Source organism: Embiotoca jacksoni, unplaced genomic scaffold, assembly GCF_022577435.1.
Source record: "Embiotoca jacksoni isolate LCO1_2020_lvr unplaced genomic scaffold, fEmbJac1.0.p SCAF_28, whole genome shotgun sequence".
NCBI classification, from domain to species: Eukaryota; Metazoa; Chordata; class Actinopteri; family Embiotocidae; genus Embiotoca; species Embiotoca jacksoni.
In genome coordinates this window covers 3,885,266-3,907,960 of record NW_027185379.1, presented here as the reverse complement: position 1 = coordinate 3,907,960, position 22,695 = coordinate 3,885,266, and the positions used below count along the sequence as shown (strand labels likewise).

The following is a 22,695-nucleotide window of genomic DNA, read 5'->3' as shown; positions in this document are numbered from 1 at the left end:
GGCTTTTCTGATTCTGTAGCAGAATCTCACCCGGGTGTGTCTTCCAAGTACCCGCAGTGCTTTTGTTGTACCATCTTTTTGATGGCATCCGTGGATGTTTGTTGTTCATTTTTGTGGTTTGATCTCCTGCTTGTGAATGCAGCAACACTAAACATCATAACTAGTGTGCCAAGCTCTTCATGAACACTTGCCTCTAGCCTTTTTGGTGTAAGTTCAAAACTATCCTCGGGCAAAACTTTAGAGGACCATACCTGGATTTGTATCCTGCCAATGCATTCTGTAATTGTAGAGAATCCAGTTTGGGGATGTAGAGATTTTTAGGGGTAAAAACACAATTTTGAAAAAAAGGTAGAGGACATTTTCACATTTCATAATAACAAACAACAATCTTGACGGGATGGACATTACTAGTCTAGTGCACTCCTGCTACTGTCTAGAAGACTCGATGAACATGTCTTTCAACCAGGAAGACTTCTCAATGTATTCATTTAAACTATTCAGGGGGGGCATTTCTTCTATCCACATCTCTTTTGATTACAACTTTCACACTACACCATGAGTCTTTGTAAATAGGACATCACTTCTATTTATTTTCACCCAATTTAGTGGCCACAGTAGGCCTTGGAAGCGGTCTCAAGTCTAATCCTTGCTGCTGGTCACCATGGCGACAGCAAGCCTTTCACCCTGGCCTAATCAGAAGCAGTAGAAAGTGTGTGTGTGTGTGTGTGTGTGTCTGTGTGTGTGTGTGTGGGGGGGGGGGGGGGGGGGTTTCTTGGGTGCTCAGATGTAACTCTCTTAATTCTGTGCCTCAGTGGCAATTAGGCAAAGTAAAATAAATGCCTGCTTAGTGGAATGCTTTTCCCACATCAGAAAACAAACAAACACTAAAATGGCTTAGCTTCTTTCATTTCCTCAGATACAACAAGCTGTGCTAAATTATATGTGACATCACAGGATCTCATTCTCTGCAGGTCAGACAGGTGAAAGGGACTAACCTCATATGTGCTTGTGAGCAGCTCGGTGATCCCTCGATGTACAAGGGTGAATGAAAGACATTACTGCTGATCTGTTTGACCTGTGGCTTGTGAAGGCAAGAAGTGCTGAGGCCTTCCTTGGTGCTGAGTTTCTGTTCTACAGTGAAAGGAACTAGCTGTCACTCAACTCCAGTGTAGCCACCCTGACGTCTGCCAGCTGTAGCTTCATGGATACCAGTTAGAGCTTAATTTAAGCTGTACTACTCTCCTGCCTCACATTGTAGAGTTGTTTCCTTTCTCTCTGCTTTTCGAATCATCGACCCGCAGCTACACTAAGCTTCTGGGTGTCTTAATAATCCATAGCAGATATTCTTAATTGAAATTACATGATTAGCTTTAGCTACGGGAAGCAGGTTTTCCTCCTCCTGTGGTTCCCTCTCCCAGGATCAGAGAAATGTGTTAGCTTTACTGCTGTCAGCACAGTTAGAAATGTTGGCTGCTGAATTTGAGCCTCTCAGTTACATTGGGTCTTCACACAGCTGTAAAAGTGTATGTCTTTTGTGTGCTCCTGCAATTCAATGCATTCACTCTATGTAGACACTTCAATGCCTCTTTGATGTTAATTGACGGTGCATTCAAATACATATCAAAAGATTAAATTACATTTAAATTTGAGTGGAAACGACGTGAATTGGTTGGGTGGGTGTGCAAAGCATAAAAAATGCCAAAGATGACACTTGACATGCTGACTGACAAGTTGTCTTTCACCACGACTGCAACACAGACCTCAAACACTTACAGCATCTGAAAGACTTCAGTCAGAGCCCATCATTTTTCAATTTCCTCCTTTTAGTGTCTGTATGTGGAACCATTGATTGGATGCTCCAAACCAAATATAAGTAAAATGCAGACTTTTTCATCTCTTCAATATGGATGAATAGACTGAGTATGTTATGACATCAAATAATTGTACAGATGTGTAGGCTGTGGAGATTTATCTTCTATACTGATTTTATCTTTGAATTTGGAATTTTTGAAGCTGACAATGAAAATTATTGACATCATTTTTGCTGTGATAAACAGGATACACTTTACTAATGAATCAAGCTAAATTTGAAATCGCCTGGTCAAACAGCAACAACAACAGAGGCACAGCACAGGTTTACAACAAAGATTCATGGCAACATGAGGCGCTTTCAGGCGGAAGAAACTCTCTCACAGTTCCAAGAACTATTTGAAGAAGTACCCTCTTTTTTTGTGTCCGCACTGCAGGAACTTAGAACCACTGTAATTCTTACAACTCCTTAGCTCCTACCTCAGGGTAAGTACTTTCGCAGCACAAGGGCAACTATAGAGATGTAAGTGTATGACAATTGGTTCCCTGCTTTACTGTCTCCCACAGGGGAGCTGTGCTGTTATATCGCTCTCTTCAAAGCCACCTGACTCCCTTGACAGTATTTTTACCTTGCAGAAGACGGGAAGTTACTGGTCTACTGCTGCCTCAATCGGTTAGTTGTAATTGTGTGGTGGTGTTTTACAGCATTAGTTCTGAGCGAAACTACTCGCACGTCAACACAAACAACACTAATTGATCGAGGATGCAGTAGACCAGCAACTCCCGTGTTCTGCATGGTTTTTATCATGGTAGTCTTCTTTGGAGAGGGCAATAAAACCGCAGTTCCCCTGTGGGAAAACACTGTCTGACGGCAAGGTAAAGCAGTACAAATATTCTAAATATAACACACACCTTAAACTGATATTGATGTTTTTAATTGAGCCTATTTTTGGTGGCTGAAATACATTTTGTTGCTGACCTTGTTTACAGTATATTGCTTGACTTCCGTGCCAGTACAGCTGGCTGCTTCTCTAAACTGGGCACATGCCGACTCCCGTCTACTGCAGGTAATATACTGACTATGGATAAGTACCTCATACAACCTCAATTCAAACAATCCAAACTGCATATTTATTGCCTTACAAAATTTAACAACACAGAGTAATGGACTATCGTTGTTGTACGTTATACAGAAGAGAAATTGCCAACTGCCGGCCGGCTTACATCGTTTCAGGCTTCCTATTGGCAGTGCGAATGCAAACAGACAAATTTAAAGAAATTCCCTCAAGGCATTCCTGAATAATTGCGTTCACAGGCTGATGTAAAGTGACGGTGACCTTGACCTTTGATCTTCAAACACTAAAATCTTAGGTTGGTACTAAGTGAATATTTTGGCCAAATTTGAACAAAAATTTCCACCAGGCGTTCTCCATATATTGCATTCACAAGAACGGGATGGACAGAGGACGGGAATGTAGTTCCATCCTGGTGGAACAGGAGAAATCTTCCGCTAATTACTAGCTTTAAGACCCCATTGGGAAACATACTTACAATTCGACACATGGAATTTAACAAATAATAGCAGCACCTAATATTGTGAATCAGTTATGCAATATTGTTAAATGAACCTGGTTGACTGTCCTGACTCATTTGTATCTGAGTCTATAAGACTCAGTGATTTCACAAAGCAGGAATTTTATCATGCAGATTACTGATGGTTCGATCATCTGTGTCCGTGAGAGAGGATTTCGCTGAGGAACTCCATCTCGCCAAGATACTGAGCCACTGTTAGGCTTAACTGTGGTAAACAGACCAAGGCTGGCAGGGTGCTATTATCAGATATCATCCAGGGTAGAGAGATAGGCGCAAAATTAATTACTCTGCTGTCACATTCTCTCACTGTCGGTGTTTCCTGCTTTTGTAGTATGTCTGATGGGTCCTGGTGAGCCAGCAGGAAGTCAGAAAGGATATGAAACATTTAATTTTGATGGAGGGGTATTGGAGCAAGAGAACATTTACCTTGCGTATCTTATTTTTTGCCTTTTTAAGTCGTTTAGCAGTGGTCTCTATTGCAGAAAGTGTTTTTAATGATACTGTGCAACACAAACTTAGCCGTGGTCCTTGGCATAGTTAGATACAATACATGGCTTTGGCTGACACTTTTTACAAAACGTTTAGTCATATAACGCACATAAGGTAAAAGTTCAAATGTTTTTAGATAGATTTAGTGAACCTAAAACCCAGAAATGCCTAATTTACTAAGACATTCAGACATTTGCAGCAGTCAAACCTCTAAGTCGTCTGTTCCTTTACCAGATAGCGCACTCTTTATGTATTTGTGCGCTCTGTTTGTGCCATTGTTACGTGGAGATCCTGACAAATAGAGTCAGAGGAATAGCAGCCTTCCGGTCTCTCCAAAGATTTTTGGTCACAAGACAAGAATGTCATTGTAATGCTAAAATTGGAAAACTTCCTTCTGAGGTCATCTGTCGTGTTTCTTTATCATCATCTCAACAGTACGAGTCTGGTGATGAGCCGTGCTGTTTGCTTTCTCTTGGTTTATTTAGGCCAGAGTTTCTTTTTTTTTGTTTTTCTCACCAGACAACAGAATGTTTTCTTTTCATGCTGTTAGGTCTAATGTCATTAAATAAGCTCTAGGCAGGCTGTCATGTGCCTTTCATTTAAGAGTGGAATGTTTCCAGCTATTTTCCAAATAAGGCATAATTAGCGGACTGTTACCGATCTTTCTGGCAGGTTCTCCATCTTTCCAGCAGACCAATGTCGCTCTTTTTGAGTAGTCATTTGATTCTAATATAACACATCTAACAAACTTGATCGATTATCGTTGATTCAAACAACCTTTTAAACTGTGACCCGGATGTTTTCCTTAAAGCAAGCTACACCTAACTTTTGCTGGGCAGTGGCAGCAACATTTTATCAATCTCTCATGCACCAAACAAAAAAACATCATCTCAATACAAACCAGTAGAGGCACCGTCTACCCAAGTCAGGCAGTAAGACATGCAACAGAGGTCCCTGACCCTTCTGACTGGAAAAAAAAAAAATTGCAATCATAGCATGTATACGTGTTAATCACTTTTCACTACAACTTCCACTTACATTTTTAAGTCTGTAATGCAACCAAAGTACTTTATGAAGCAGCTCCATGTTGTATAAAAGTCATTTAGGTGCTTCTTGAATGTGTTGGTGGAAAATTAATTTTAAGTTACTGGTTGTGTTCACTATGTCGCAGCGATGTTTTTCTTTTGCAATGTAAAAAAGAAATCCTAGTCTGCACTTGTTTGTCCCTGATTTTGATCCTTCACATTGATTATGGGTTTTACATCACTAAAATGAAGAGGTATGCAAACTGTTCATTGATTAAATTTTTGTGTGGCTCAGATAAGCTCTGCTGTCTACATGTTAAGTGTGTAATCAGTGAATTCATGTCCTTGTTTACCTCTTGTAACATAATGGGGGGAAATTCTTCTGTGGATTTAAATCTGCAATTACACCACTTCTCAGGATTGTGACATGCCCGTGAATAGTGTAATTACTGGCAACAGCTCTGAAGAATGATGAGGTTTGCGTAGATCTCATGGCTATTTCCCCCTCTTTGCGTGTGCTGTATGAACAACCTTTAATGACCTAAGTTTCATTCTGTGATGATCTGCATGTCTGCAATAACAGTTGAATGTATGAATCAATGAGGCTGTAATATGGTAATTACTGATGAAAAATGTCTTATTTTTTTTTATAATGCATATTGATATGTATTGTACCTCAGAGAGAATACAGGTTTTATTCAATTTAGTTTTATTTGTAGTTGCACAAACTCTGCGCTCTGAACAAAGACTGTTCTTGGATTTCCTAGCAGCCCAGCGACACACATCATTGCAATGTAATTGCACGATCAAGGTCTGATGAAGATTGAAGTGAGGCTTGATTTATGCCTCAATGGACTCGTCTCTCGTTTTACTACTTTAGGCTGCTTTCGCTGTTACCTAGCTATTACCTGTCAATCACAGTAAAGAGCATTGGGTATCTAGACCCATTTTCCACCTGCCTGCTTTGATGCCCACTGGCAAGTTGTTGGCGGTACGCTTCATATACTGTATACCATGCACTTTTTAAGAGGGCTAATTTCATGGTTTTTTGGACTTGAAGAATGACATTATTGATTGTTGTTTTCTACTTTCTCAATAGTGATTATATTTTGTGACTCAAATGGGGAAGTGGGGCTTTGGTGACTCCATTTCCCTCCTCTTTCCATTAAATGCTGGGCGGTTTTATCATCACGGGTGCTTAAATTTTGATCAAAATCTTATAGGAGGAACTGACCTCGAACATTTGTGAAAGGATCCTATTGGTTAATCCCCCGTAGAAAAAGAAAAATCCTGATCAAGAAAAGGAGTGTACAAGTTCAGTTTAACCCCAGTTGCTCCATGCTAGAGCATAACATCAACATAACACAGAATATATATAACCTGCATATGAATAGGTTTGTCGCAATTATTACATAATCCCCTGATTGCGATTATTTTGTCCTGACCACAATCATTTTGCATATTCGTCTCTATAAACATAGCTGGATGAAATGAACAGAAATGTCATATTGCTTTCGCTATTCCCATATTTTTTTTCCCCATTTGTGGTTTGATTGTTCCAAGGACATAATTTCCTCGTGCCCCCCTTCTTCTGCTGTTGTTTAATGGCGCATGAGTGGAGAATTAGCGCCACAATAGTGCATTATTTCTTTTGATTATTAGTACATGTCATTGTCAGTAATTTCTTACTGCGTTTCAGTCATAGTTTGCTGTGTAGGTTGTTCTTTATGTCATATATGCCGAGTGTAATTAAAGGCAAACAGAAATGTACTGAATATTTATGTTGAATGCCAAAAAAAAAGGCTCCAATCACCAACTAAAATGTCATAATCATGACTGCCATACATTTAAAGGAAATGCTAAATGCAATCTATTCTCCCATTACCCATTTCTCCCACGTTATTTTGCAGTTGGTGGGTGGTGAGTTTGATCTGGAGGCGAACTTCATCATCCACGATTCGGAGAGCATCAGCTGCATGGTGGAGCTGTTGGAGCACTGTGACATCACCTGCCAGGCAGAAATCTGGAGCATGTTCACAGCCATTCTTCGAAAAAGTGTCAGAAACCTGCAAACAAGCACTGACGTGGGCCTCATCCAAAAGGTGCTGCTCAAAATGAGCTCCGTGGACGACATGATTGCAGGTACGATAATGACGTGAGCAGGTCTTTATTTTGGTTAACGGCAGCGGTAGCACATGCATGTCCATTTTCAGATTGGCTGTTGTCAGGTACGTGGGCTATGCCTGCATGGTTTAAACCACCTCTCTGGATCTTTAAATAGATAATGCCTTTATACAGTAGACTAGCAACGTTGCAAGAATGATTTTTGGATGGAAAAACTCCAACTCTTCAGGAAGGCAGACAGCGGTGAATTGAATGGCTGCTTCAAACATATTAAAAATGTGGAACAATGAAAGAGACGTGAATTAGAATGAAATGTTTGCATTTGCAAATGTTTTAATTTGCGTCATTTTTGAACTATTTAATCATATCTCCTTTTATTTGTCGGTAATTAAATAATTAATTTTTGTCTTCGGTTATTGCAAAACATCCCAATGACATTAAAAAAGTAAATATGAATTCAAATTGGATTTAATAATAGCACTGTGCTGTTAATTAGTAGTAAGTCATGTTGGTTTTAGTTTTTCAAAACACTTTTATTTATTCAGAATCTAAGATATATTTAATTACAATTTTTGCGTTGTAGACACATAGCCATTAATTTTGGCACCACATGAACTGTCTGTGTGGACTAATAGTTGAAGCTGAGTTTTTGTCTTTTTTTTCTGATTAATAAGAGAGCTTTCTGTTTTCAGATCATTGTGCTGTTGCCTACTGAAGTCAGTGTCACTGATATGTTGCACTATTCAAATTACACTCAGACCATGTGTAACTTATAAATGATGCTTCAGATGTTAAAATTAAATGCAATTTTAGTGCAGTATTTCTTTGCCTTTAAGTGAAAAAACAATTTATGGAGTGTCACAGATAATGAACTGTAAACTAAAGTGAAACAGTTTCTATTATCTCAGATGTTGAGGCATGTTAATAGTTTTCCCTATAAGGGTATATTGTGTTGTGTGGATGAATAATAATATCTCTAAAATGCAGCTGTATTTGGTGATGGTCGCTTCTCTCCTCTTGTCGATGTGTGATTTGTGTATGCTATCTTGCCCCTAAAGACTTGCTGGTGGAAATGTTGGGAGTGCTGGCCAGCTACAGCATCACAGTGAAGGAACTGAAGTTGCTCTTCAGCATGCTACAAGGCGAAGGAGGTCTCTGGGTAAGTGGTACCAGGACCGGGATGCAGAGAGTTGGACATTAATATGTGATGGTTTGACACTGCCACTTGAGTTGCCTCCAGCAACACAGATCTGTTTGGGGCTTGTGCCATAATTTACTAACTGCTGAATGAGTGAATGAGGTAACTGGCAAGGTGTGTGACAGAGAAAGCCTCTCTTTGTCTTTGCCACCTGTGCAGCCTAAGCATGCGGTCAAAATGTTGTCGGTGCTGAATCAGATGCCCCAGAGACATGGTCCAGATGCCTTCTTCAACTTTCCTGGTCGCAGTGCAGCAGTAAGCTTTCATATTTTTAATATTTTCTGTCAAAAATAGTTTTTTTTTTTTTTTTTTAGAACCTAACAGATTGCCAAGACAATTTATTAAAAAAAAAAAAAAAAAAAAAAAAAAAAAAAAAAAAAAAGACAAACTAACAAAAGACAACATAGATATTACAATATACAAAACATATATCCTAAATGCCTTCTGGGCTCACTGTAATTAGGCTTTTGATGCCTGAGGAGGACAATACATTTGCTGTTAAGTGGGTTTTTCCTTCACTTTGTGTGATCACAAAGCCTTGCTGCATTTCTAATCAACACACTGCAGGATGCTGATTAAAGCAAGTAAACAAAGTATCACAGTAATGTCACTAAATGTAATTTTTCACTGATGGTTTAAAAGTAGTTTTTTAGCAACTCCCTCCAGATTCTTGGAGAGTAATTGCAAATTGACACAGCTATGAACAGACCTAGACTAATGGCTGGATGTATTGCCATTATATAGTATGCAGCATGAAATGGAAGCATAATATCATCCAGAGGTAACATGTCTTCAAATACCATTGCAGAGGTCGCCACATATTTGCAATCTCAGATCAGTTATTTCATATAATAGTATTTGGATGCTCCTCTTTTCATTTTTTTGTTTTGTTTAGTAAACACCTTAGTTTTGACTCAAGCCTATAAAGTGTTGTAGTGTAATTTACCTTAAGTATCAACTAATTTGGCTCTAGAGGCATTACAAAAGATTTTTAAACAGCTGTCTTTATTTTCTTTGCTTTAGGCCATTGCTTTACCTCCTATTGCTAAGTGGCCTTATCAGAACGGGTTTACATTCAACACCTGGTTCAAAATGGATCCTTTGAATAACATCAGTGTTGACAAGGACAAACCATATCTCTACTGGTAAGTACAAAACACCGTACATTTCTGCTGCATGTTTCCGACATCCTCAGTGCACCCTCATCTTGTTCACAGGTGCTGTGAGTCTTCATTACGACACCAAAGAAAGGAACATTTTCTGTTTTTCATCAATCTAATTGCTTTAGCCTTTTGTTAGAAATCATACCCTCTCTGCAGAGACCTATAAAGCTACCAGCACCTTTATTGACAAAGCAATATGCTGTCTAATACTCTGTGACCTTCAGTGATTTTTCGCTTCTAAAACATATTACCACTGCAACTTGTTTTTCAAGGTTAAACGAGGTTTACACAGACTACTTTTCACACACGGGTAACATGTGACTAATGTGGATTGTAAAAGGGTATGATTTTTCCAGATGATAGTCATGAATTATAATTTTTAAAAAAAGGTGAGATTATAGAGATTAAATCCCATTCAGGAATGAACTACAGCAGCTGGAACTGTCTGCCATTGAGGTGGATTGCTGCATTGAGCGACACTGTGGAGGTATTAATATAGATTTGAATATCTGCCACATAAAGGCCCACATACCAGTTGTTGCAGGATCTTGTGAAAGTTAATATCGATGCTAAAATCAATTTCCCTAAAGTGCAGTGATGTTTGGGTGCTGTACTTTTTTTTTTTTTTTTTTTTTTTTTTTTTTAGGGGAACATAGGGAGAAAATCACAGACTATAATGGGACATATAAAAGAGTTGTGGAAGGGAATGAAAAGGAAAGGGTATGATAAAGATGAAAAGGAAGAGCTGTGCTAAACAGGAAAAATAATTGGTCCGAGATAACAGTTCATCTACTGGCTGCCATTACTTTCACCTGGATCTCACATTTTACATGAAAGAGTCTATTAAATTTAGAACGACTTGCTCTGTGTTCCTCTGATGTGTAACATCAAAAAGAAAAAAAAGGAAAAAATATTGGCTATGCTAAGGTGTTGGTATTCATGTAGCAGCTACTCCGTACTGACAGAGTCACAAAAGGGGCTAGATATGTCAAGCTAATCCTGTTTATGCGCTGCTCCGAGTGCCTCACGGCTCAGTGGCAGGGCATGTAGACAACAAAAAAAGAATTGTATCTTCAAAAGCTTGTCCACCAGTGCATCTTGGCTTGCTTAGCGGTAGCTAGGTGTGGGACTCTGTACGTTTCTGGCCCTCCATCCACTCCACAATGTGAAAGCCTGTGCTCTATTTGTCTGCCATGACAAAGAGGTCTGTTTGTTTTGGATGATCCCTGGCGGGGTGGGGGGTGAGGGGGAGGGTGGGGGTGGAAAGGGTCTTTGAAGATGGAAGATTGCTGCAGACATAAAGACTGTAGGAGTGTATTGAGTATGTGTCAGCAGCAGAAAAAAAAGATGCTCAGTTCAAGCCAGGAAGGTTGTTTGTGTGGGCTGTGTAGGGTCTGCTCATATTGTATACAGGCTGCATATCCTCAGTGCTGATGGCGTGTATCTTTGTTGGGTGTAAGGAAGACCACAGTGGAGAGATTAGACACTGACAGCATTACTAAATATTATGGTCATCCTCAAGTGATCCTCGCCTTGGTAGTTGTTTCAAAGCCTGCAGAATTCACTGTCACTGTGGTTTCACATCAGCTATTTTCCTGTTCTGATTGGTTTGGCATAATATTATAATTATTTTAAGAATATTAAAAGTTACCTGTTAGTTACTCCTGCAAACTGTTTTGTGTCTGCACAGTGCAAGGCAATTCAAATTATATTGACCTCAAAGTTATTATGCAGTGAAGCCACTATCTTGCTTCATTTACTGGTTTTGACAGAATACGTGACATGTTAAGGAGGGAATGTCCAAAGAAATAAGGCACAAAACTGCATCACTTGTTCGTGAAAACCCTTCCAGCTTAGTTGGTTTGTAACTACATTATATTCTCCTTGTGGATACATGAATTAAAGTTACCCTTACATAGTGTACATGTCTCTGTTTGCAGCTTTCGCACCAGCAAGGGCATCGGCTACTCTGCACATTTTGTCGGTAACTGCTTGATTGTGACATCACTCAAGTCTAAAGGAAAAGGTTTCCAGCACTGTGTGAAGTATGACTTTCAGCCCAGGAAGGTAAGAGCACCTGTGGTTTTCAGTCAATATTAGGTTGATTCTGTATGTGGTCTTTTTTTACAGCATGTCATGTTGTTATTCAGACCGATCACATTTATATACCCCTACTCTTGGTGAGTATTATACAAGTAAAAATATATTTTAAGTCTTTTGTATTTAAATAGTGACACTGAAGACATGCACTACATAGAAGCGACTTTAAATACATGTAAGTTGCATATAAACTTAAATCATATTATACCCATAGCCTATAGTATACTCAATGCATAAGTACCTTAAAGTTCAATACCACTGAGGGCCACCGGGGGCTGGCTCCTAAAAATATCTGGCTTCAACTGACTTACATTCAAAAAGCATCAACTTCTCTCACTAAATACAAAATGAATACATTTTTATGGAGTCATGAGCTAAATTCACTCTTTCTGATCAGAGTTCTGGTGGTCCATCTGAAAATAATCCTGCAATTAATTATATATTAGAGAGGTATGTTCCAGAGCATGCCTGGTTTGATTGACATGCCTGGGGTGTTGTCAGGTTGCGGCCATAGGTGGGCGGGCATTGCGTTCCTTGGTTCTCAGTCAAATCCATCCCTTGTTCAAAATGGCTATGACTAAAATGCCTCCAGGCTTCAGAATAAGTGGCATGATGTTGGTATCCACTTGATTATAATAACCACTGATTGCCAGGATTGTAAATAATTGTCACTCAAGCTGAGATGGAAGATATAAAGTATTTAGATTTGATTTGAAACGCTCAAAAGTGATGCTGCTATTTATTTCCCCTGCAGTTTCTTTCTACACTTTCCCCTGACTCCACACCACCTGATTATTGATTGCTATGAGTTCGCACGTCTATGTTGTATGTCTACATGTAGATCTGTGAAGTGTTTACATGCCCCCCCCCCCATCCCGCCGTCCTCCCTGAGGAGTCCTGCAAGTGTAATTGGATGTAAACGTAGATGAGACAATGAAACTTAGTTTAGCGTGGAGTGTCAGTGCATTGTGCCCGTCCCTGCAGAGAAAAAAAACACTCTCAAAGCATGTGTCAAACAATTAGAGCGTAACACCTGGGAACAACTGTTTGTCTCATTCCAAGTGCCACAGTGCAGGTAAAGGTTTATTGAAGCTCTTCGAAGAAAAAGCGTGTTGAATTAAGTTTTTAATTGATTTTGGGTTCAGACATCTGTGGATAAGTGCAGTTTTAAATTATCTCCAGGCAGCTTGTTCTCTTCTCCTCAGGAATTATTTTTTTTTTCCAAGTGTCCTTACCTCTGCGTGTAGATGGCTGTAATTCCATTAGACTGCTGTCGGCATCCTTCTTGGGTCAGACCAATAAATAGTGAGAACACGGTCATGTAAGGTGGTTGTGCCGGGCTTACCCAGTGTTCATACTCTGAGCAGCTGGGGTGCTTTGAGCCACACTGTTCTGTGCTCTGCAGTTCCAATAAAGAGGTGGATTTTGCCCTGTGTAATGTTACATTCTTTTCATTAGTTTGAACCTTTTATCATTGATTTCATCACTTTGATTGAAAATTAAGAAAGATACAAGAGAATACGGGTTTCCACAAAGTCTTGGAAATAAAATGAGTAGAGAGCTGCAGCATCCTAAACTATTGTTTTTGTCTGTGAAACACAAAATGTCTGGTGGACATAATATCCCGAGAAAATCTTTTCAGTTGAGGCCCGTCGTTTGAGTCGACAAACTTGTCAGCACTCTATGCATTGGCTCGGTTTCCTCAACTGCTTTAGGATATCTCTGCGCTTGATATGGCTTATTGATGGCTTCTAATGCAGATGGAGAGGAAATGGAAAAACAGCCGTGGGGTATTCATTTACATACGAAATTTAAATGGTGAAAAGTCTCTAATATTTGTGATTTTCTTTGGAGTACACCTACCAGTGAAAAGCTAAACGATTAAAGTCACCTCTCTGGCTGTAGTTTCATCCCTGAATGAGCGTGTGTCTGACACGGATTTGTGCGGACTGAAAAATGAGTTAGTCGTGCCTCCTCTTAACCTTTCCTCTGATCTATTATTCACTGTCTTGCATTGCAAATTTCTGAACATAAGGAGCCAAACCTCACTTCTGTGGATTTCCAGTAACTTTGAGTTTCATCTGGGTAAAAAAAAAATCTAATTGCACAGCTGAATATATAAGTTGGAGTTGTTGTTTTGTAAACCAAACTCTACTTTAGTTTCTTAACTCCTATTTATCAAGTGACAGTTTCTGTAGCTCACTTCCTGAACTTTTTCTCTGTGACTGTCTTCTCGCCCTCAGTGGTACATGATCAGTATAGTTCACATCTACAGCCGCTGGAGAAACAGTGAGATCAGATGCTATGTGAACGGACAGCTCGTTTCGTATGGAGACATGGCATGGCACGTCAACACCAATGATGTAAGCCTTCTTCCTTTTTACTCGTCACTATTGTCACCTTGCCGTGGCTTTGATGTTTATTGGCACAGATCTGACTGACTGACACATCAGTGTTTCACATTGTGTTTATAGTGGGAGTTAAAAAAAATTCAAAGAAAAACATTTTAATTCAGAAATATGACTTCATCAGTACAGATTGGTAATACTATTAGACTGAAGCTTGCTTGTTAGAAACTACATGGTGAGTGATAATGTGACAGTACATGTGATAGTTTGAACGAGTCCTGGTGTCACACGTTGCTAATTTGGGACTGATTTTAATGTCATACTTTAAACTTGCACTTGAAGAGATGAGACACATTCTTTAATAACCATTCAAAATATACCACCTTGTTTTCAAGCGGGTCCTAAAAATCTAAAATACATGCAAAACATTTTTGATACGTGATAATTACCAAAACCAAATGTGACTAAAAAACAAACAAACAAAAATACATATCCTGTAATAAGACATACAAAATCAGGAGAGTAGAGCATACAAAATGTATCTTTCTTCATACAGAAATAAAAAAAAGTATTAATGATGTCATACATGATACAGGGGTTGAACATTTGTGGGTAAATTATTCAAATCAAAGGGAGCTTTAAACATAAAAGCTTTCTTAGTTACTGACTTGGAGACTACAGGAAAAGAAAACAATAGTGAAGGTATTAAAATATACACATCTACAAATGAACTATAGCCAATGTCACTGTCTTCTTATGATGGAAGAATCTCAAATACTGTATACCGAATGGTTGTGAAAGGACAGCCAATAACACATCTGCATGGTTTATTTTCATAGGTGCCCTTCATACTGCAGCATATGATTGATCAAGTATTTCACCACAATGACTGAAACTGCCTTAATTTGTGATGTTACTGATTTTTTGTTGGAAGAATTTTCCAACACCTGGAGAGAAATCTTCAGGTAGCTTTAATCTGAAGAGGAGGGCTTTTTTTCAGCTGCATCACAATCACAGAGAGGACAGTTTGAGTTGGATTTTAACTGAGGTAAAGATAAGATTTGTGCTGCAGAAGGAAGTTGCATATGATAATAACACCACCACATTGTGGCTTAACTGTATCCTGGATGGGGATTATTTAAACCACAACCACTGCAGTCTTCTCATATGCTACAGAAAGGGAGATCACATTATTGGACACTTGCACAGAAAATGTTGTAAGCCAGAAAGGTGCTACATTTGGTTCCTGGTAAACAAGTTAGAAAAGCTGACAAGTTATAAATAGACATTGCTGTACTTGAGAATGATACAGAATTTGTATTGACAGCATAATTCCTCTTTAAATAAAAAATTCCCATTTTACATGTTTTTTTTCTCTCTCAGCTTTACCGTGTGCTCGGCCTCCACACTTAGATATGGATTATTGTCATCCTCCACCATAACCAAATTAAAGCTGAATTTCAGCAAAAGAAACTGGATAACCATATTTTACATTCCGCACCGTCATGTGTGGTAATGTGTGCTTTGTTTAAATGTTACATATCTTTTGTCTTTACTTACTCATAGTCAGCACATCACACATTTAATCCCACTTACTGAGTTAAATATAAGACAAGCATCAGCAAGATCTTGAATTCTGTTTTTTTCTTCACAGCACGACTTGTGAAGGTCTTTAGTTTTTATGTAATTTGATCCTGCTGTTGTAAATTACCCTTCGATTTGATCCTGAATGTAACCAGATCACATATTCCCACTATCACAGAGATGATATTGGAGTTTCATATCTTTGTAAATCAGGCATTATTGTCAGAAATTCTTTCCGTCACGATATGTTTATGGTAGACACTGAGACAACCCATGAAGATGTTGTGTTGAATAGCTACACAGAATTTCTAGGCCACAATATAAAAAAAGATACATAACCTATTTGCGGGATCAAGTATTAAATTTATTTTTTTGCCCTCAGTCTAATACAGCTGGGTGTACTTTTTTTTTCTTCAGTCCCAAAGTACCAAATGATGTAACCTCTTTTTCGATGTCCCTCTTGCAGAGTTATGATAAGTGCTTCCTTGGATCCTCGGAGACAGCGGATGCTAACAGAGTTTTCTGCGGGCAGCTCGGAGCTGTCTACGTGTTCAGCGAGGCCCTCAATCCCGCACAGATATTTGCAATTCATCAGCTCGGACCAGGCTATAAGGTGTGTGCTCGATGGTGACTAAATCTGATTACATGTAAGCAGTCCGCGTCACCTCTCCATCTGTGAAATCAATGAGCAGCGGTGTCCTGCTGTAGTTCCTCTGCCTTGTGTCTGTGTCCTGGTTTTCCTCCCAGATAAACGGCTGCATAAATTACCTACTTCTGGGGAATAATGGGACAGTACACAGAGGGAGGCGGCAGGTACTCCGAGGGGAGACAGAGCCCTGAGCCAACTCATATCAGCTGCAGCAGGTGTAGCACTCCAGAGCTCCATGACAAAAATCAAAAGATGAATGTGACTATAGAAAGATGCTGACCTGCACAGGAGGGGATTTGTCTGTGAATGTTTATCGCAGGGTTGCAAAATATCTGGTGGATTTTTCATTTAAATTACTTTTATTTATTTATTTAATCTACATCTATATTATAAATATTCAATTCATCTTATATAAGATACAACAGTGTTACTCGTTGGTGTGCAACACCAGGTTGAGGTTTGTGAGTTGATAGCTTAATTGTAGGCTTTTAATGGAGTTTTCTTTTTTTTTTTTACAGTCACGTAACGAGTGTAGTTGTCATCAGTAAAGTTCACCTGCGTCATCTTCTTTTGCGTGTATGTGTAAGAGAAGCACAGCTTCATGAAAGACGCAGCAGAGCAGAGAAACAGACAAATTAGCGTGACTTTCAGAGACAGAAAAATGCATGAGCGACTATCATACTGAGCTGAAATGAAACGGGTGCACAGGAATTAAGTAAATAAATGGTAGTCACTGTACGTAACTTCAATTCTTTCATATTTTGTTTCTTTCAGGGGGGGCGAGTGGTCCCGTTGGCGGGACGGCTCACCCTCCTGTGACAATGGTAGGCGGAACAATACAGGATGTGCCTGTTCATTCTCAGATTCGTCTTTCTCCTTCTCACTGTCTCTTTGCACCTGATACTCACAAAATGCTGCTGTTTGTTCACAGTGTTAAACCCTGAACTGAAACGAAGGAATGACTTGCGCTGCCAAATCTGCTCTGAAATCGCAACGTGTCACAGGCAATTTGAAATATGCTCTTTGGCCATTATAGGCCACCTCTGTTTTCTCTCCAAATGGCTTAAGACTAAATTTGGCTTTTTTAATAGCAGGAAAAGAAAAGCTTCAAAGAACGTGCTTAGAAAATCTGTTGAAATAATTTCAGTCAGGTCTGAATGCCTTGGGATTCCTAGAACGGCTCATTGTCGGGTGTTTTTGGTAATGACTGCTGACTTTTTGTTCCCCTCTGTAATTGCTGTTCTGGACTTTGCACTAAGCTGCGGTAACACGCAGCAGAGCAGTGGGTCAGAATCCTTGACATAATGAGGAGCATGTGCCGATGAGAAAATTACCTGCAACCGATGAAGCTGTGAACAGTGTTGGTAATGGTGATGGAACTCGCCATGTGAGCTGAGGAGAAAGGTCAAGAGAGTCGTCAGACCCACTGATTGGTTGTTGTAATAGGAGCGCCAAGCAGGTGACGAGAGGCCTCTCTCTGTTCTAATTGAGAACTGTCAGGCCGAGTGTGAGTGCAGCAGATTGCAGCATGTATCTGTTAGACCTGGTTCATACCAATGATTCGCGAAGAAACAGTTTCAGAACGTTGCAGGGAAAAGTTGCAGCAGTTGGAACCGGTCCGTTTTCAGCTCAACTCAAGCCAGCTGACGATGTGACTCTGCTTGTTGAGTCGCAAGTGGGCTGTTTTAGAGTGCAAGGGACCAAACGACAGAGCTGCTTCGGAAAAAGATGGGAAAAGTTGACAAAACGGGGGAAGTCTCCTGTCTCAAGGTACTCCAATGAAGCACCCATGAAAGTGTCCAAATTCTCAGCCCTCCCCATTCTTTTATGTTTTTGCCGTTTCATCTCTACTCAAAATTAAACTGTTGCAAGTAACTCACTCTCACTATCCTCCTTTATGTTTGAAAACGCTACAAATTATACTCATTCATTTATGAGTTCCATTCATTCATCAACCATTCATTCATATGTACTAAACATAATAGAACTTCACAATAAAACGAAATAGGCCGAATTAAAACAATAAAATATAGACAAGACTTAAATAAGCAGGATAAAACAACAGGAGTGGGCAAAATATAATCCTGATATATAGATAAGGCACCAATAAAATCAGTTAAAACAATTACAAGTTTGGGCAGAAGAGGTTTGTGATTATGGATTTGAATTGGCCATCGATTTTTAAAGCGTGTTGAAAATTGTTCCAGGAAGGGTTAGGGGTTAGGACTGTACTCGGGAGATTTTAAGCATGAGCGAGTCAGTTGAGCCAGTTTGATGAATTCCACTGATAAAATCTAGTAAGCAATTGATATAGGTAGGTGTCTTACTGATAACGGCCTTATTAATAAAACCTGCTTGTTTCGCCTCCAGCTATTGAAAAGCCTGAAAAGCCGGCAGTTACAAAGAGAAGTACAGAGAGTCGTTGCTGTGGAGATGTTGGCCGTCCGGTAGATGCTTTGGTGTAAACTGCTCGTTTGAAAAGCTTATAATATGTACACTGGACTTTATTTGTTTCAACTCTGCTCAACCAGAGGAAAAAAAATAATATCGCCACTGAAGTATGATTTATTTTTTCACTCATGTTCCTCTCATGCATGTTTGATATTCGACATGCTGTGTCCCGTTTCTCAGTTAAGTGACTATAACTCCTGCAGTTGGTTTAAATGCAGGGATTGTGTCTGCCTCGGGTTCTACCACATGTTGTGATTTATGGCTGTAAATCTGACAGAGCTGTTAGCAGGATCTGTCCCCCAGGCTCTTTTCATATTACTCCATCTGAAATTGTGCTCTGACCTGAGATGCACTTTTTGGTTATTTGATTTAAAGTACCAACAAACAACTTTTGGCTGTATATTACCATGTTTATGACTGGTCTGAAATGCCCCAAGCCATCCAGAGATAGCAGTCAGCAGCTGACTGTAATATTCTTCTGTCATTCATCAGTGCTGTTTTTAGCAAAGGTAATCTTTGGGGGAAGTCTAAGAAGTGGAAGAATTCATGCAAGGGGATTGGCAGACATTTGTGCGAAACGTAAATGGTATGAAGACTATAATTCCCAACGGATTCTAGCAAACATATCTGTTTTAAATTCTAGATTTGTGAATAAGCCTGGTCTGGAGTCATAACGTCACATCCGTCACAGCAATATACAGTCACAGACTCACTGCACACCCATATTAGTCTTTGTTTTTACTAGTCAAATCAATAAAGGCATGACTCTATATCTATTTCAAATGATGCACTTTGTTATTTCTGTCTTCCCTCCATCATGTGTTCTTCATGAGGCAGATTAGACAATTGAATTTGTGCCAACACTGCTCTGCAGTATGCACCACAGATTCCCTCAAAGAGACTGAGTGAGTTTCACAGTCCTATTCCCCCCGATTTGGAGAAAGGAAATGTTACCTCTGTGTGGGGACCACAATATGTGAAGTAGAACATGACACGAGAACCTCGCATATCACTACTTCAGATTTACTTTGCAGGCCATGGACACAGCTTTTATTTATCATTCGACTTCCTGCTAAATGCAGGAAACCAAAAAACCTAAAACACTTCATAATGCTGAGATTGGAGGTCTGTGTGGGCCGGACCATCGTTTGTTGCTGAACATAGCTCTTTATGACTCTGGCTGTATGTTTTGGGTTGTTGTTATGCTATAAAACAAGTTTGGGACGGATCGGAACCCTGATTGTATAGTGTGGGGATAATAATCAAAACTTCTGATCTCCTCCACTGTGGAGCTGCTTTCAGCCATGCACATAACATACGTCATACCATTGCATCATATTTACAATTATACCAATATTAAATTGAATGACACCATGTGGCACACCTCCAGTTTTTTCAAGTATAAGTGAAGTCGTGAGAAATGAAATAAACTCTCTGTTTTTCAGTTTCTTCTGTTTCCTGCAGGGAGACGTGGGGTTACCCATGGTCAGTGACAGCCTTTGGCAGTGGGAGAGGAAGAAGGAAGTGTTCACTAATTCTTTTATATGACTGGCTGGTCTGTGGAAGGATGCTGTCATGCTACAGGGTTTAATAGCCAAACCCCGTGAGATCATTATTTTTACACTGCGGCAGGGCTCACACTAAAGAGCAGGGCACTGGAGCTTATTATTTCTTGTCACTTGGGTTCCACGAGTGGGAACTTTTGAAGGATGTTAGAGACTACATGATGAGATGCGTGATGGCTGCTGTGTGGAATTGATCACAGCAGATGAACAGACCATCTTTTATGCTTTTTTTTGTATTATCATTTGACTGGAAGGAGATACGCCATGAAATGTGGCTCAGCCCTCTCAGTTTCTCGATTCTCCTTGTAAAACTCACGCTAGAATAATGCTGCAAAGAAACTGATGTAGCGCCTGCCAGTAAACAAGGATATTGACCAATATTATTTGGACAAAAAGGTTAACTTGCTCAGAGTAACATCTGTAACACAGAATAAAGGTCTAAAATCAGAAACGTAAAAATAAAAAAAATAAAAAAAGGGATTTAAATGTAGTGTGCAATATAAAAAAAAATGGTACAGGCCAGTTTATGTTGTGTGTTTCTTCTAAAGGTGGCTAAAATTATGTTATTTAAAAGGCACTCAGAAAAGAAAGCACATTCATTGTAGAATTGACAGTCTGAGTCAGCTCACTTTTTTAAAACCATTTACTCCCTCACTGAAAACAAGCAACCCATATTTAGATGCATTTTATGCAGGTGCATGAACCCTGTTTGCTTTGTGTTGCATAACATACTGTATTTATGTGCAGTCCCTCTAGAACCAGATGGTTGCTTCCTCTCTGCTACTCCAGCTCTTTCTGTCTCTCTTTATCTTCTCACCATCCACTTGCTGCCCACAAGTCAGAGAGAGAAGGAAAAACATGTCTCTCCTCCATTAATAATTAAGCTCTCTTGATTAGAGAAATTGATTTCTGTATTAAGTATATTTAATTCACACTGCATTGACATATTAATTCAGCCCATCTGTCAACAACTAACTGATTGAGTAAATTAAGGCCAGTCTCTTATCGATTGGCAGTTTGTAATGTTAGCCATAATACATGTGTTTCTGAGGCCATGGCTGACTGAACTCTTGCTTTAATGCAGCCATCAAAATGTCTTAAAATATGTGGGGGAAGGCTTAAGGAAGTTCAAAGACAACTATAAGACACACAGCCCACAATAAAGAGCAATCCTCATTGTAATCATGAAGTCACACATGGGAATCCCTGTTATAATGCAGAATTAAAGACAAAAACAAAGCAGCATATATAACATCTGCTGTAATATTTTCATATGGATCTTAGCTGGGTGTAAATTTATCATAGTTTTTCTCCCTCTGATTGCAATGGATGTGAAGTGACGCAGTAATCCAAAGCTAAATTGCAAACTGTCAGCTTTAATTTGAAGATGTTTTCAGCCATAGTGGATAAACTCTTTTCTAATTTGCTCTGGTTCCATGAGTGTATTTGAACATTAAAAATACATGTATTTGTAAAAACTGCTCTCATGGTACACCCTCAGGCCTTTTTTCCATTTCAGTGTGCCTCCATGATAATTCTGGAGTGATTGTGCTTGGCTTTAAATTGCTGCAGAGCATTATGCAGTAAATTACTTGGTTGAATTAATGCAAGTAAACAATCATCTGTGGTATCAAAGCCACTTTGAGTCTTCTCATCAGCTCCTCTTCCTTCTAATTGTTGTGTTGTGCAGTAGAACTTGAAGATTTTAATCAAAATCAAGGTTTCACGAAGAAAAAAAAAGAAGCAAAATCTCAACTATTGAAAGGAAAACCAAATCAAAACAACTGACAAAAGATATGTTTATAAATATAGATATCTATATAAAATAACCATATAAACCCCAAGGACACAAAGAGATCATACTGTTGAAATCTTTGTTTGGGGTTAAATATGGAAAGAATGTTTTTGTAAATTTTATGTCTAATTTATTGCAAATGAAATGAAAGTCCCTGTTTGTCTTGCTTTTCTATCATGAATGTAGCTCCTCTGAGGAAATGTAATCCATTTCACTGCTTGGCTGTTAATTGTGTGTTTGCATCCCTGAAAAGCAAACAGTGTTACCTTTTGTGTTCAATTGCAGAAACTCAGGAATGAAAAGGGCAGCTTTAATCAACAGAGAACATGCTTTTTCAAAAAATGTTGCTGTATTGTAAAACACTCAGAGGAAGTCATTTTTCAATCTTTAATGGATATTTTTCTCATCAAGTTATAATTAAAAGATAACACCCATGAGACACTGAATGGTGAGCATGTTCTGGTACACTCTCCCCTTCTCTCCTTTTATTTGCTCTCTTTTTCTCCTTTTTACAGAGCACATTTAAGTTCAAGTCAGAGAGTGATATCCACTTAGCGGAGCATCACAAGCAGGTACTGTATGACGGCAAACTGGCCAACTCCATCTCCTTCACTTATAACGCCAAGGCCACTGATGCGCAGCTCTGCCTGGAGTCCTCGCCGAGAGAAAATGCCTCCATCTTTGTGCACTCGCCGCACGCACTCATGCTACAGGTCAGTTGATTTTGTGTGCTCAGCTACTGATGCATTTATTTGTGTTGCTTATGTTTTAAAATTCAGTCGATATGAAGGGTGTGGTCACA

The 22,695-nt window shown here is 39.3% G+C and overlaps 1 protein-coding gene across 1 annotated transcript in view; it reads left to right on the top strand.

Moving 5' to 3' along the window:
* nbeab (neurobeachin b) overlaps positions 1-22,695 on the top strand; it is a 185,019-nt gene that overhangs the window by 35,774 nt on the left and 126,550 nt on the right. Inside the window, exons 2-9 of the mRNA XM_069161250.1 lie at positions 6,827-7,058; positions 8,099-8,199; positions 8,398-8,493; positions 9,262-9,383; positions 11,342-11,468; positions 13,745-13,864; positions 15,900-16,046; positions 22,409-22,606. Coding sequence (XP_069017351.1) covers positions 6,827-7,058; positions 8,099-8,199; positions 8,398-8,493; positions 9,262-9,383; positions 11,342-11,468; positions 13,745-13,864; positions 15,900-16,046; positions 22,409-22,606 — 1,143 coding nt within the window. The remainder of the gene's footprint in view (positions 1-6,826; positions 7,059-8,098; positions 8,200-8,397; positions 8,494-9,261; positions 9,384-11,341; positions 11,469-13,744; positions 13,865-15,899; positions 16,047-22,408; positions 22,607-22,695) is intronic.